General features: G+C 56.3%; 1 protein-coding gene across 2 annotated transcripts; it reads left to right on the forward strand.

Moving 5' to 3' along the window:
• Window positions 1–202: 202 nt before the first annotated feature.
• Window positions 203–12498, forward strand: ASPHD2 (aspartate beta-hydroxylase domain containing 2). Of its 2 annotated transcripts, XM_035017249.1 has the most exons (4): window positions 203–238; window positions 3924–5018; window positions 9955–10068; window positions 10573–12498. In XM_035017249.1, exons 2-4 carry the CDS (start codon window positions 4130–4132, stop codon window positions 10680–10682), a joined length of 1113 nt encoding a protein of 370 aa, XP_034873140.1. In that variant the 5' UTR covers window positions 203–238; window positions 3924–4129; the 3' UTR covers window positions 10683–12498. The 2 variants fall into 2 exon arrangements, with proteins under 2 accessions (XP_034873140.1, XP_034873141.1); XM_035017250.1 differs by lacking the exon at window positions 203–238 and having other exon boundaries at window positions 3922–5018.
• Window positions 12499–15302: the final 2804 nt, after the last annotated feature.

Here is a 15302-nt window from a genome sequence, read left to right on the forward strand (position 1 = left end):
CGCGCCGGCCCGGCCGCGCGCGGCATTGTGGGAGTTGTGGTCCGCGCGGTCCCGCGGAGCGCAGCGCGGCGTCGGCACCGGTGGGGGCACCGGCTAGGCTCCGGCTCGGACTCCCGCGGCGTGGGCCGGGCGGTGGCCCCGCGGCGCGGGCAGGGGGCGTCTGCGCGTCCGCGCCCTCGGGCGGCGGCGTCGCCCCGGCCCCAGCGTCCGCCCCCGCCGCCCGCGCGCCCGGGCGCAGGTAAGCGGCGGCTGCGGGGGGCTGCGGGGGGTGGCGGGGGAGACGGCGCGGCCGAGCGGCTACACCCCCGGGGGAGGGGAAGGAGGCGGGGGCCGGACGGCTGCAGGCCCGCGGTCCCCACGGCGGCGCGGCCGCTGGGGGATGCTCGGGGACGCCGGCGCCCGCCCGCGCCCCGCATCCCGGCCGGGCCAAGGGGCCCCGCCGCCCGGTGCTCGCTGCGTGCAGAGCGCCGCCGCCGGGGCTGTGTTGGCGGCGGGATGTGATCGCCACTTAGCACCCTCCTCGTAGCCCCTTCCCCATCGCGGCGCCCCCACCCTCTTCGTGACCCTCCTCCCCGCTCCTTTTCCTTGCCTGCTCTCCCCCTCCCCCCCAGCCTTGAGCGTCACCCACTTCCCATATTTCCCGAGGTGACCCTCCCCCGTCCCATGAGCTGTCACCATAAGCCACCTTCCCTAATCTTTAGCTGATTGCCCACTTTTCCTGGCAATGTTCCCCTTTCCGTGGTCCCATCCCCCTCCTCCCCTGACCTCCTGGTGGTCACCATCTGTGTTAACCCATCCGCTGCCCCCCCACTTTCGGCATCTCTGGAGTGGGTGGATGCTGAAAAAGCTGGCCCAGAAAGTGAGGAGGGGAGGTCTCCAGTTGCCCATGAGGGAGGGCTGGTCCCAGGGCAGTTCACTGGGTCCTGGGTGGAGAGGGTGACCTGCATCACACACCTTGCCCTGCTCTGCCCTGTTCCTAGGGAGGACTTCTAGGGCGGCCTGGCCACACCCTGAGAGTGACCAGAAGCTCTTTAGCACTGGGCAGCCTCTTGGATTGTAAGGTGAACGCCATTAGCCGGGTTAGAGCTGAGTGTGTCCCCCAGATGTTGATCGTATCCAAAGTTATATTTCACTGGACTTGCTCACCAGTTGGCCATGCATTTGGACCCTATTCCCCAGAGCTGACTGACCTTTACGATTGGAGTTATTAAAGGGCAGAACTGCAGTGACAGGTCCCTGTCCCTAAGGAGGACAGATATGAAACAGATGCAAATGATCAGATGTGTGAAGGAAACTGGAAGTTACTGCGGTCCCTGAGCCAGGAACTGGGGAGGGGGAGAGAATCCATGCCCTTACCGCTGGAGCGTTGGTGGTTGTCCCTGGGTGCTGTGAGGGTCAAATGTTGGAACCAGTACTTAATAAGCTGCCAGTCACCCTCCAAATGTAAGGGTTTTTTTAGTGTCACATTTCAGCCTTGAGCTCTTCAATCCACCTCTGGGCTCAGGGGCCTGCCAGTGTGTTTTGGCTAAAAGGAAGCGGCAGGTAAGAAAAGCCCTAACTTTGGTTGTCAGTACCCTTTATGAGAACAGGATCCGAAGCTGGGTTCAGGGCATCAGGATCTTTTGCTATCTTTTGTTTATAGCTCAGCCTAGGGAGTGCTCACGGCTGGCGTTGTCTAGAACTAGAAGGAGGCTTCCCCCAGGAGGGGGATGAGCCAGTAGAGAGATCCCCTTATCATCCGCCCTGTCTTCCAAGTTTCATTGTGCTTGAGTTAAGCGATTAGTAGAGCTGATGGGGACTGACACTTAACAGGTGTTTGTTAAGTTATCACCATCTCACTTCTCATTGAAGAGAAATCTCTTCTCCTGAGAGACTGAGTTTAAAAGTTCCAATTACAGGTTGAGCTCAGGGAGTGGGGGGGGGGGGGATCCTTTTAGTAAAAGCGCTTGTTTATCACGCAGATGACAGTTTCACACTGAATTTCAGGAATCCTGGGGTTCTGGTTGGGAGACAGGCTTGCAAACAAAACACTGGAAAATCATCCCGGATTTTCTTTGCATTTTCTTTGCCTTCCCCTTTTGAGAGAATATGTGACGATTATGGTATATGGCTAGGAGAGAACCAGGGGCACAGAGGGGTCTGTTTCCATCCAGTGGGGCCTAGATCTGTGAAGAAATTGAGAATGTGTGAGAAAAAAAAAAAAAATTGAGCTGCTAGCCTCCCCACTTTTGTATTTTTCCTAAAAACATAAAAACGACCATGAATATCTAGCATGTGTGTTTTTGACTTGCTAAACATTATAGTCCAATGATTCTTAATTTGACCTAAGCTGGGAAGATGCAAGTAGGCAGTTAATGAGCACCTAAGGCTTCTCTTTCATTTTTAGCCTTGCAAGTCTGGGGACAAATAAAAGTCAGTTTAGATGCATGGCAATGAGAGTGTCCAGAATTTGCCTTTAGGGTCCCTAGTCCTGCGATACCTGTCCCCAATGCCCCGCCTTTGCTTTGCTGGCTGATCAACATGGGGTGCCACACATCTAAGCACATGTTAAATGTTCGCTGTGACATCCTAAGTGCTTTGCATCTGTCATCATGTGACATCCCGGGAGATGAGTATGACCACATCTTGGAGATGAAGGAACTGAGACGGAGGGGAAGTGTCCCACCCACAGTCCAGCCCACCTCCAGTTTGGGTTCTTGGCCTCTCTGCCACCTCCCAAGAATTTTCTGGCCAAATGTAGTTCCCAGAGAAAGGAGAGGGGACAGCTTTCCCAGTTTTTCAGTTGCTTTCTGTTCCCAAGAGAGAAGGTAGCACACAAAACGATTTTTCTGAATTATTCAGCCCCTTGCGCTGAGGGAGTGTGTTAGGCTTGTGGGAGATTGTAGATCTGGCTGTTCTCAGATTAGAAAAACCAGGCTGGACAAAGGGTCTCAGCTGGGAAACACGGCTAGGGTTTTGTAGACACGGGCAACATGGCTGCTGGGCTCTGATCATACTTTTAGGTTATTAGAGTAACCAGGGTGCCAGACACTGGCCCGAACCATTGGCGGGAGACTTGGCACGGCGCTCCTGTCTGTTTTGGAGACAAGAGACCTGAGTGGGCTTCTGTTTCCATTCTCCCCCATCACTTCTTCTCCTAACCTGTGGGTGAGACCAGTGAGTAGTCTCCCGAGCGGACAGACAGAAAATGCCCTGTGTCTGCCATGGGGGCGACCCCCAAGAGCCCACCTCCCCTTCCAGCTTGAGTTAAACCCAGCCTCTGTCAGCAGGGCAAGAGAGATTAAGTAAGAATGATGAAGCAAAGCGAAAGAGAAAGTAAAATGGGGAACGTGCAGTTTTATGGTTCCTTTGCCATTTTTTAGGAATCATTTATTTATTTATTTTAAGTCATCTCTATGCCCAACCTGGGGCTCGAGCTCTTGACCCCAAGATTGAGAGTCGCACGCCCCACTGACTAAGCCAGCCACATGCCCCTCCTTTGCCATTTTTAAGATGCTTTTGAATCCATATCTCTCTGTAAAAGTACAGAGACTGAAGAAGAACAAGTAGTTATGAAATGCCTACTGTGGATAGACATCACCCCTGCAGTCCCTGCCCTGGCCGCGTGAACGTGGGTGAGGTATAGGACCTCTCAGGGCCTCGGTTTCCCCACCTGTAAAATGGGGCTGATCACACCCCTTAAGGGTGACACAGATAGGTGAGGCTTGTGTAATTGTCAGTACTGGATGCAGATTATTCACCACTGGCCTTTTGGGAAACTGGGGTAGGGGGGTGTGGTAAAATGGGGAGAGAATAGCCAAGATTGAGAAGTGTGTCCCCTACCCACAAGGACCTTCCAGAAGGATCTGGGATTTTACATTTCAGCTGAGGATCTTTCCAGGTATAAAAATTTATGCTGGTTTACCTTTCTTTTCTCCTCTCAGGTTTGAAAATTGTTTCATGGTGACCGACCCCACTTGCTAGTGTGACTGAAAGCAGCTCCTTCCGCCCAACCTGCAGTGACTTTTTTGCCAGGAGCGGGGTGCTGAGCCCAGATGTGGGTGAATGCCACCCTTGGTGGGATCCGAAGAACGGCGGCAGCCATGCCTCCCCCGGCCCCCGACGCCCCTTCCCCCCCACGCTAAGCTGCATGGTGTGGGTGCCCTTGGGACCCCCGAGGACTGACTGTCTGACCTTGCTCCGCCCCCCGCCCAACGCCAACTCCCCCAAGATGTCGCTCGAGTGGCTGGTGGCCTGGAGCTGGTCGCTGGACGGCCTGCGGGACTGCATCGCCACGGGCATCCAGTCGGTGCGGGACTGCGACACCACCGCCGTGGTCACCGTGGCCTGCCTGCTGGTCCTGTTCGTGTGGTACTGTTACCACGTGGGCCGCGAGCAGCCCCGGCCCTACGCGTCCGTCAACTCCCTGATGCAGGGCGCAGACGCCAACGGGCTGCAGAACGGGTACGTGTACTGCCAGTCCCCCGAGTGCGTGCGCTGTGCCCACAACGAGGGCCTCAACCAGAAGCTCTACCACAACCTGCAGGAGTACGCCAAGCGGTACTCCTGGTCCGGCATGGGCCGCATCCACAAGGGCATCCGCGAGCAGGGCCGCTACCTCAACAGCCGGCCCTCCATCCAGAAGCCCGAGGTCTTCTTCCTGCCCGACCTCCCCAGCACGCCCTACTTCTCCCGGGACGCGCAGAAGCACGACGTGGAGCTGCTGGAACGGAACTTCCAGACCATCCTGTGCGAGTTTGAGACGCTCTACAAAGCTTTCTCAAACTGCAGCCTCCCGCAAGGCTGGAAAATGAACAGCACCCCCAGCGGGGAGTGGGTCACCTTTTACTTGGTCAATCAGGGGGTTTGCGTTCCCAGAAACTGCAGGAAGTGCCCACGGACGTACCGCTTGCTCGGAAGCCTTCGGACCTGCATTGGGAACAATGTTTTTGGGAACGCGTGCATCTCCGTGCTGAGCCCGGGGACTGTGATAACGGAGCACTATGGCCCCACCAACATCCGCATCCGGTGCCACTTAGGTATGTCGCGGGGATGGGGTCTCACCTGCCGGACACGGCCGTCCGGGCAGCCAGAATCGTGCCCGTTCACTCGCTGCACTGTATTTCTGTCAAAGATTGAGGGATTGCGTGCAAACGGTTTTGACCGCAGGGATTGAGTCAAAAAAGGAACTTGGGAGCAGTATGATCTGACAGAAGGTCTGTCCAGGGGATCTTTCTGCGGTGATGGAAATGGTCTCCATCCGCGCCGTCCAAGTACGGTAGTCTCTAGCAATGGGTGACCACTGAGTGCTTGAAATGGGGCTGGTGCCGGCGAAACATGGAATTCTTACCTTCATCTGAATTAAAGAGGCACCCGTGGCTAGCGGCTACTGTCCTGGACGGCGTAGCTCGAGGGCCAGAGGCTATCACAGCGATCGCAGGTTCATACCGACATCGGGCAGCTGTAAAACATGCCCCAGTCCCTTCCGAATCAAGGGTGAAGTCATGCTGGGTGTTGACGCCGAGTTTATTCAGATTCTAGGGCAGTTGGTAACGCGCGCGGCAGTGGTTCTGAGAACGGATCGGAGTCGGCTCGGCCGTGCTTGCATCCTGGCCCCACCGCCTGCTGGCCGTGTTACTTGGGGCAAGTCACTTCTCCTCCCTGGACCTCCGTGTCCCCATTTAGAAGGGAGAGGTTAAAAAGCTCATCCCCCGTGGAGTTACCTGGAGGGTCTGATGAGAGAACGTGTTGTGAAGCACTGACTCACACGGAGCCGGACGTGGAGTACTCACCCTTTAGTTCGGCTTTACCACAACTCAGTACACAGGGACGTTCGTTCCCCAGAATGCCTTGTTCCTGGTGAGTCATGATAATGGGTTGGCACCCCCAGTTAGCATCCCAGACTTGGGGGGGGGGTGGGGAGGGCGTGCCCAGAGCCTGGGCAAGGTTGGCTTCAGGAAGTTTGCAGCATTGGCTGACTTGGCTTCGGAGCAGAGGAAGAAAAAGCCCACGCGGAGGAGCCCCGGTCTAGGCTGGAGCCGGGGGCTCATGAGTGTTCTGTAGGGGAATCTCAGGGCAGCCTGGGGGGACCTGAGCCGGACACCCTGGGCCTTGCAGCCCCACTTCCCCCGGAGCCCTCTGCTTCCCCTGCCCCATGTGGGGGTCCTGAGGGCTTCGCTGTTTTAAAAAACAACTAGATTCGAGCAGTTGACACCCTGAGTGTTTAAAGAGCCGAGGCAGGGCAGGAGAGAGGCGGCAGGGGAGGCGGCCTGGCTCTCTGGTCAGCCCTGGGACTCTGGGCAAGTAACGGAGTCTCTCTGTGCCTCAGTTTCCTCATCTGTAAAATGGGGAGGTAGCCCTCACCTCAGGATCGCCAACAGGGTTAAATAAAGTGGTATCTTCTGTGGTTACTTGGCCTACAGCAGTGGTAACTAGTAGCTTCTGTGATGAAACCCATGCTGGACAGTCTAAGAAAGGATCAGTAGGAAACAGTAGGAAACAGTTTCAGAAAGAAACAGTAGGAAACGATCAGACTTCGGAAGTAAGCGCCCCCGGACTCAGCTCTGTCGACCCCATCTGCCGAGTGATCTTGGCTGGGACCCCGAAACTCTGAGCCTCTAGCATGGGGTAACAGTATGTGCCCAGGGGCTCTCTGGAGGATATGAAGTAGCACGTGAAGAGTATGGGCAGGTAGAGGGCAGTCAGGCAAAGGGCACTCTGATTAATCGAGGGGGTGAGGTGGCCATCAGTAAGGTCGCCGTGCAGGGCCCCAGGGTCCACTCAGATCCGAGCGTGCGGGGCTGCAGGTGGGATGCTGGAGCTGCCAGGGTGAAGCGGAGGAGCCTTCCCCCCCCGAGCCCCAGACGTGGCTGGCTGCCAAGTCCAGGGTGGGAGCGAGCCGCAGAGGGGAGCCCACCATGCCCGGCTTTGGGATTGAGGCTGTGGGCCATGGGGTGCAGTGCTGTGCTTTCTTCAAAGGTTTTCTTTGGATGTTTTTCAAAAGCTTCAGAGTGACCCAGAGGGAAGGGCATCTGCGGACTGAGGTAGAATTCCAGGCAGGTGTGTTGAGTAGCAAGGCGGGGGCTAGGGGGGGCAGTGCAGAAGACCTAGGCTTTGCGTCCTGGGCACGAATGCCTGTCGTGCACTTGAGCGTAACCCATGCCCCCACCGGCCCTCGGTGCAACCTGTCATTGCCTTCTCAGCCCAGCTAGTTCTTGCCACCAGAAAAACTGGGCCGTGTCATGTTCTCTTGGAAGGAGTCCTGCTGGACTGTGGCCACTTCCCCGTGGCCGGGGCAAGCGCCCTGGTTGGGTTTGCTCAGCGTTTCCTTCTTTCCACTGTCATGCGCACGTTCATGTCCACCCCGGAATGAAACAAAGGTGGGTTCGACCCCCGTGACCTTGGGTGTCGCCAGAGAGGAAGTGAGCCTGGTGTGTCCCTGGCAGCCACGCCTGGGCCAGTCTACCCGGCCGGAGTGCAGGAGGCACCCGCAGTTCCTGAACCGTGCTCTTGAATTGCCAACCTTTGTCCCCTTTTGCTGCCTTCCATCTGAGGTGTGACTCGTGGAGCTGTCCCCGCAGACACCTGAAACCCCAGCCCTCCAGTCCATTCACTGGTGGTCCAGGGACCACTCCGAGCCGCCTCTAGAGGTGGCGTCACCCGGTCTGGACCCCACGTAGCGCCGTGGGACAGCTCCGGCCGTGGGGCTGGGACATCCCGACCGCAGGGCCACAGACCTCCAGTAAGCGACCTCTGACGCTCACGAGGCAGATTGACTGGGGAGGCAGATGTCCTTCCACATGGCCAACCCTCAGGAAAGGGTAGATGAAAATGCATTAGCATATTCAGCAAATTCTTGCCCAAGAAGCACAATTAGACTCCCCGTGCCTTTCACGAGCATGGTGTTGGGTTTCTGGGCCGCCTAGCTGCTTGGGACTGGTGGAGCCGCTTGTGTTCGCCTTGCCCACCCGAGTGCCAGCCCCCGGCCTCCTGAGGTGGGGGCCACTGGCGCACGGAGCCCTTTCTGCACCTTTGGCCTGCCTCGTTGGGTGGTTGGTGGGGACAAACAGCAAGTCCTCAGCCAGAGGACGTGGGGCCTATCTCCATGCCCAAGAGCCACCGGAACGCTCTCTCTGGGAAAGTATTGATCATCTCTGCCGACTAAGCTGGTGTGCGGGCAGTAGGCAGGGATGGGGGCCGCTAGAAGGCCGGGGTGTGAGGAAGGGGAAGGCGGAAGAAAGTAAGCAGGGGGCTGTCAAGCCAGCAGACCAGACCATTTTTCTGTGTGCCGTGGTGCACGGCGATGAATCATTTAGTGGCCCAGAGAAAGGAGAGCTGCTTTCTGAAGCCCTGGGGTGGAGGGTCCCTGCAGAGAGCCACCGAGTCCTAACGGCCTCATCCACCCGAACCGGTCAGCGAAGGCTCTCTCCCTGTCCCCCCGGGCCCATCGCAGCCCTAACCCCGCCCCCTGCCCCCCTCCCCAGCTGTTTGTTACCCGTAGCGGGAGATGGGAGAGCATGGTTCCAGAGTCAGAACGCTCCTTCTCGCCCGATTCAGTGACCTGTCCTATTGAGAGTGGAAACCTTAACTACAAGGATGGACAATCACTTTCATACCACAACTACTGACACACTGTCCAGTGTCATTAGAGTCCATTCTGTGGAGCCAGGTGGGTTTGGATTCAGACCTCAGGTCCCCACCAGGACTGAATAGCAGACTTCGGGCAGGTCACGTCACTTCTCTGAATCTCAGCTGCTCCATCTGGAGAGGGGGTGAAGGGAGGTCTGAAAAGGGCCGATTTAGCCCAAATCTGCACTCAGGCAGTCTGTATGCTCTAGGTGGCAAGGACAGTGGTCACGTAGCCCCGAAGGTGGGTACACTACTGTTCCCTCTTTACAGGCTCCGAGAGGTGAAGTGACTTGCCCAGAGTTCCACGGCACCCCAAGTCCCCTGTCCTTGCCACTCCTCTGTGTGAATTCCTTCTGCACACGTGCTTCCAGGAGCTGTCCGTTTCCAGTGCAAGGAGCGCGTGAAAACGCTCTGTTCGCGAGAACTCTGTTTCATGTTCATCCTAAGGAGTCAATTGGAGGGGGGCAGTGCCGGCTGGTCCTGCGTCACGGTTGTGCCCATAGTCCCCGAAGACGGGCAAGACCACCACGATCCCAGCGCCTCTGCCAGGGCCCCACTTCCTCCGGCTGCGTCCTTCCTGAGAGCCGTGGGGCCCACCCAGCCCCCCGGGAATCTCTTTGACGGCTGTGGTGGTGCCTCCATTTACAGACATCCGGGCAGTGACAGGGGCCGGGTGTTCCCTCAGATCCTGGGGTGGGAGACGGGGACGTGAGAGTGGGCACACAGCAGCATCTCAGCCAGGCCTGCTTTCCGTGGTTACGCGCCCAAACTTGGCACCTTATGTGCTCGCCGTTGTGAGCGGATGGCTCCTTACGAAGGTGTGAGCCTTTTTCCCTGTGGAGCTCAGGCATGGCCTTAGGGGTGACCTTCAGTGTCCCAGAGGGCGGCCAGAGGAGCTTAGACTAAGAACATGCCATCCTCAGGCCCCAACATGGATTTAAAGCTTGGAATGCAAAGAGGAGGGCATGGTTTCATCTCAACCAAAACAGCCCTGGAGACCGGACTGGAATAGTTCATTGGGCCAGGCAGGTTGTGAACCTGGCCTTCCTTGATTAACACAGGCGGTCCACAGATGGGCTTCAGGAGTCTCAGAAGTGCAGTGCAAGCCTTCACTGAGCAGCCCATGACCCAGAACAGATTAAGCCAATGGAAAAATGCATTTTTCCCCGGAGCTCAGTGATAGGCAGCCTGTGTTTGCTCTGTGGAAGCACCTCCACCCCACCCCAAACGGGCTCCGAGGGGTGAGGCAGAAGGTCGGGCGCTTCAGAAGTTGAGCATTCACACCAAAACAGGCCATCCCCCATCCCACCTGCCTTCATTCTCTTTTCTCTCCTTTCCCCCCCAAAGGTCTCAAAACTCCAAGTGGCTGTGAGCTGGTGGTGGGGGGAGAGCCCCAGTGTTGGGCAGAAGGACGCTGCCTCCTCTTTGATGACTCTTTCCTGCACACCGCATTCCACGAAGGTGAGTGGCTGCCTTTTTTTTTTTTTTACGTTATAGACTTTATTTTTTAGCGCTGTTAGGTTTCCAGAAAAATTGAGCAGAAAGTATATACCACCCCCACCTGACACACACACAATTTCCCCTTTTGTTACCATCTTACTTTAGTGTGGTGCATTTGTTATAAGCGACAGCCAATATTGACACGTTATTATTAATTCAACTCTGTAGTCTCCGTTAGGGTTCACTCTTGCTGCTGTATGTTCTGTGGGTTTTGACAAATAGTGACGTGGATCCACCCTGACAAGATCATACGGAATAGCTCCACTGCCCTAAAAATCCTCTGTGCTCCGCCCACCACTTACTCACCCCTGCCTCCTTCTGCCCTCTCCTTTCATACGTCCCGATCCATGCCAGGGGACAGGATAGGTCCCTGCCTGAAAGCTAACTGTGGGGGCCAGTGCTGCGTGGGTCCTGGCTCCAGGCCGCTTCGAACCTCTCCTCTCTCGCGCCCCCCCCCACCCCCAGGTTCAGCGGAGGATGGACCACGGGTGGTTTTCATGGTGGATTTGTGGCATCCCAATGTGGCAGCAGCCGAACGGCAGGCCCTGGATTTCATCTTTGCTCCGGGACGATGAGAACATTTCCTGTGCTGGAGTCGGCGATGGTGGCCGCGGGTCAGCCTGGGCAGACTGGGGTACAGTCTAGCCCCGACCCATGCTGTGATTCCATGCTCTGAAACCTGCCTCACCAGAAAGTTCTTATTTGGGGTTTTGAGGTCACATGGGGTCCCTCTTTCCTTTGGTTATTGTAAATGGGAAATTTTCAGCTTGTATCTCCTTAGATTTTTCTTTTTTTTCCTTCCAGTCATTTGCTTCTGCGATTCCTTTCTGCCTAATAGCGCGTTACTTTGCTCTGTGACCGGGGCTCAGTGCCCTTGATGTGACTGTCGTCTGTGCCGTGTTGCGTACCTGGTTTTTTCATTGCTCTCGAATAGGGTAACCAAGCGGTTATCTGTCTGAATGTAATCACGTAAAAACTCCTTGTGGTCATCTTAAAAGAAAAACACCCGAAACAAAACAAAGAACTGCAAACCAGAGAGCTAGAGACCTTGGCCTCTGTGGCTGTCACGGTCACACAGGGGACCCATAGTCAGCCCGGGGCAGGGGGAGAGTCTGCCGTCCCCACACCCGGCCGGCTTCACGGGCAGGGTGGACCCAGTGGGGCGGTGCGCACGGCCGGGCCTGAGCGGACTTGTCACCGTCACTCACCTCACTCCCAAACCCCATCAGGTCCCCGAAGGCGGGGAGCATCCAGCTGGTGGGACTGGACGCTCCTCTGTAAACACGGCTTTCCTTCCAAGCCGAGGCTGGTGTCCTCGAGAGCCAAGTCGGGGCTCCCACGGATCAGCTGCCGAACGTGTGATCCAGTCACCTCACTGCCGACAGAAGCCCTACTGCCAAACCGGGCCAGGAAGACTCCCCATGCAGCTGCTTCCGAGTCCACGGCGATGAGCGTTCAGACCAGCAGGGTGGCTGGTCGGAGCTGTGGTGCGGGAAGACCGCGCGCTCAGCCCGTGACATTCCAGCAACACCTTCCTCTGGCAAGACTGGAATCGTCGATCTGACCAAAAAAGTGTCTCTTTTGCTTTGGAGTTCTGTTGCCTCTGATTTTCCATTTATTTGTCTGTACATAAATGTTCAAGTGCTGGACTCCGAGACAGTGGAGCTGTTGGCCCCGTGTCTTTGCCATTGCGCAGGGGTGCACGCCGGGTGACGGCGACCCAAGCCAGGGGTGTGAGCGAGGCCGTTGGGAAGACCTACAGACCCAAAAGACCCACAACGGCGGAGCTGGCTTTCTGGTCTCCTGTGGAGGACGTGGCCAGCTGGAGGCACAAATTCTGGAAACATTCTCCTGTGAGCTGAGGTGTGCAAGAGATGCCTTTTCTGAATCATGTATTATGGGCAGTGTCCAATTTATGAAGCCACGGAGCCGCGGGGGATGTACAGCTGGTCACACGTACAGGTCCAGAGTTCCGTCGGAACAGACGGGAGGAGCGGCCGTCACAAGTGACCATGACCTGAGACGCCCTAGGCAGTTACTGGCCAGTGAGCAAAGAAAACCTGTCTCCATTTGAGTAAAATCTCTGCACCGATCTTTTTCTGTGAGCAGAATGCGGGACAGGGCAGCAGTTTCCAACACACCTGAAATCTTTCTACTCATTAAGTATCTTGTCGAAGAATCACCGAGGTGCATGATTTCTATACATACTGACTGCTCGCCGTTTACAAAGCCCACAGCCCACACGGGTACCCGGCTACCTGAGCTCATGTGCCGTGCTTGGGGGAACAGGAGATAAATAAAGGACCTTGCTGAAAACCAGAGTGAACCAGTGCGCCAGTGGTCTCTTGGGGAAGAGGGGGCACGTGGCCGGAGCTGCTGGGAGTTTGGATCGCGTCGCAGAGACGGGCGGGGCCCCACGAGCGCTGATGTACACGGTGAGTGAGGCAGAAACGTGGGTCTCAGATAACCGGTGTGGGCTGACAGGAGCAGATCCGTGGCGCATTAAGGAACTCTAAGTGGCACACGGGGCAGAGAGCGAGGACCGTGGCTGCAGGAAAGCGGGTGGGGGGGCTCGGGACTCCGTGCCAGGAGCTGGCTCCCACCCAACCTTGGGCAAGTCACGGAGCCTCTGGGAGACTCTCTGTGCCCCACTGCAGAGATGGTGACTGGTACGTACAGCAGCAGCGAGGGTCCCCTTTCTGCCATAGTGGTTCTGAGCAGGTGAGGAGGCAGAGCGGGAAGGAGGAGGCGGGTCAGCCCATCTGAGCAGTGGTGGAGGGAGGTGGCCAGGGGAGCCGGCGGCTCCTTCCACTGCCTCACTGCAGGGGAAGAAGCAGGTGCCTCAGTAGGTACGTTTTGAAATTTTCCCTTTTAAAGAGAGGTAGGTGACATGGGTGGCCTGGAGACCCAGGAGCAGCCGGGCTGCCTGGTGTTTTCCCAGCAAGCCTGCTTCCAGCCGCAGTCCTGGCTGGGCTCCCTCAGCAAGCGGCAGGGAGGAGCACCACTTGCCCAGGGCTGAGATGTTTCTCACTCTCCTGAAGTGTGCATTGCCAACTAGGCAATTGCTAAAATAATTTACACGCTACAGCTAAGGATGCTTAAGGTGAGAAAGGGGAGCCAGCGTGCCCGCCCCGCTTCAGATGAGAAGCCCTGCTTCCATTCTGACACAGCCTGCGCCACCTTCACGCCCAGATTGTACAAGGTCACGTATCAGGGCTCCCAGGCACCTGCTCACTATCCCCCTGCATTCGCCCAGATTGGGTTCTGGGTTACCCTTGTAATGTTGAATGGCCTACGGCATATAGCCAGGGACGGGAAAGGTGACCTAATCCACCAGTTCTAGACTTTGCACAATACAGTCACCTGGGGTGTTCTAAGAACTACTGATGCCCACACCCCGCCCTCCCCCAAAGCATCTCATTTCTTTGTTCAGGGGGTGGGGCCCGGATCTCCGTATTTGTTTTAACTCATTTCCTGCCCTGATTCTAATGTGTAGCTGGGGACAAGAGTCACTGCCCACTCGAGTGACAAGGCCTTTGAAACCAGCCAGCTCCAGGTTAAAGTCTGGGCTGTGTTCCCGTGTGACACCCAGGCCACCTAACCTGGGTCTCTAGTGGATGGCCGCTATTTCTAACACTCTTCCTCCAACAGTACCCTGTTGAGCCTCTTGCAAGATGCAGCATCCCCATTCTTAGTTCTTGGGTTTCTAGGATCTGACCAGCCGCAGCAGCTGGGCTGGGCTCACCATCCAGACCCGACCAATTAGAGCCTTCCCAACTCCTGGCTTTCAGGGACTGGGTCAGGGCTGGGTTCACCATCCAGACCTGACCAATCAGAGCCTTCCAAACTCCTAGCACTCAGGGATTGGGTCAGGGCTGTGGACATGATCCGTTCTTTGGCAAAGATCAGTGAGAAAGGAAAGCTACTTTTCATGTGGAATAGGTGGGGATCTAGTGTAAAGAAAATCTGAGAGTGAAACCAACAGAGGGAAATGTGGAGGTCACCAGAGTCCCGAATCTAGCTTTGCCTGGAACCAGCGCTACTTGCCAGTTCCACGAGCCAATAAACTCCCTTTTTTATTCTGAAGCCAAATTTGAGTTGCGGTTGCTATCCCTCGCCACCAAAAAGTCCTGACCCACTCTGTGAGGTTCATCTATAAAATGGGCCTAATGCCTACCTTCACAGGCGTAAAGTGAGGTTCGAATAAGATAACAGTGTGTCTCATTCTGGGTGGATAGGAAGTGCTCCATACATATGTTTTATTTATTTATTTTTTTAAAAGATTTTATTTATTTATTTGAGAGAGAGCACATGAGAGCGGGGAGGGTCAGATGGAGAAGCAGGCTCCCCACGGAGCAGGGAGCCCGATGCGGGACTCGATCCCGGGACTCCAGGATCATGACCTGAGCCGAAGGCAGTCGCTTAACCAACTGAGCCACCCAGGCGCCCCCCCATACATATGTTTTAAATGTAAATAATCAAAGCAAAGGCTCAGTACAAAATGCGGTTTGTGAGGACCATCGGGCCCTGCTGCCAGCAACCTCCCCCTAAGATTTACCTCCTTGCTAAGTCTTGCTAACCAGATGTAAACACAGGCAACAGGACAGAATAAGGCCATATATTTTCAGGCTGCTGACAGATGGCAGTGGAAATGCTCAAGCAGATTGTAGCATTAGGTGGCAGGAGGCAACACACACAGAGATGGATTTATTTTCTGCCTCCTTCCCAGACACACGTCGGTCCTACCTTCTGATCACCTACCCTTCCCCACATTTCCCCACGTCCGATGCACCAGCCACCCCGGACCCAAGGCGAGAGTGCTTTCTTCCTTGGGTACAGAGAGCTCTGTGCACTCTAGAAAATTCCTCTGCCTATATTAGTATCCCACGAGCCCTTGGGGCCCACACTGGGGTAAGCAGAGACAGTGGTGTGCATGTAACACAGAGAACGCTGGCTCAGGGCGGCAGTCGTCGTGGACAAGGCCCTGTGGCCGGCTGGAGGCCGGGCTGGAATTAGAGGCCAGGCACCAAGCACTCGATCTGGCAGGCTCTTGAACTCCGGTCACACGTACAGGCCTCACCTCCATGGCTGGCACAGGGACCTCCAGGAGGGGCCATTTGTCCTCTTGGGACACTCACCGAACACCACATTCTGGGGGCCCCCACAATATGCCACGCCTTTACATAATTGCCTTT

The sequence above is a fragment of the Mirounga leonina genome, unplaced genomic scaffold (genome assembly GCF_011800145.1).
Source record: "Mirounga leonina isolate KUSES-001 unplaced genomic scaffold, KU_Mleo_1.0 Mir_171, whole genome shotgun sequence".
Taxonomy (NCBI): domain Eukaryota; kingdom Metazoa; phylum Chordata; class Mammalia; order Carnivora; family Phocidae; genus Mirounga; species Mirounga leonina.

What these genes read in the sequence shown, in the direction of transcription:
- ASPHD2 (XM_035017249.1), top strand. Translation starts at nt 4,130, where the DNA reads ATGGTGTGGGTGCCCTTGGGACCCCCGAGGACTGACTGTCTGACCTTG. An exon ending in CCGCATCCGGTGCCACTTAG is followed by an intron (nt 5,019 to 9,954) that starts GTATGTCGCGGG and finishes TCCCCCCCAAAG; the next exon opens with GTCTCAAAACTCCAAGTGGC. An exon ending in GCACACCGCATTCCACGAAG is followed by an intron (nt 10,069 to 10,572) that starts GTGAGTGGCTGC and finishes CCCCACCCCCAG; the next exon opens with GTTCAGCGGAGGATGGACCA.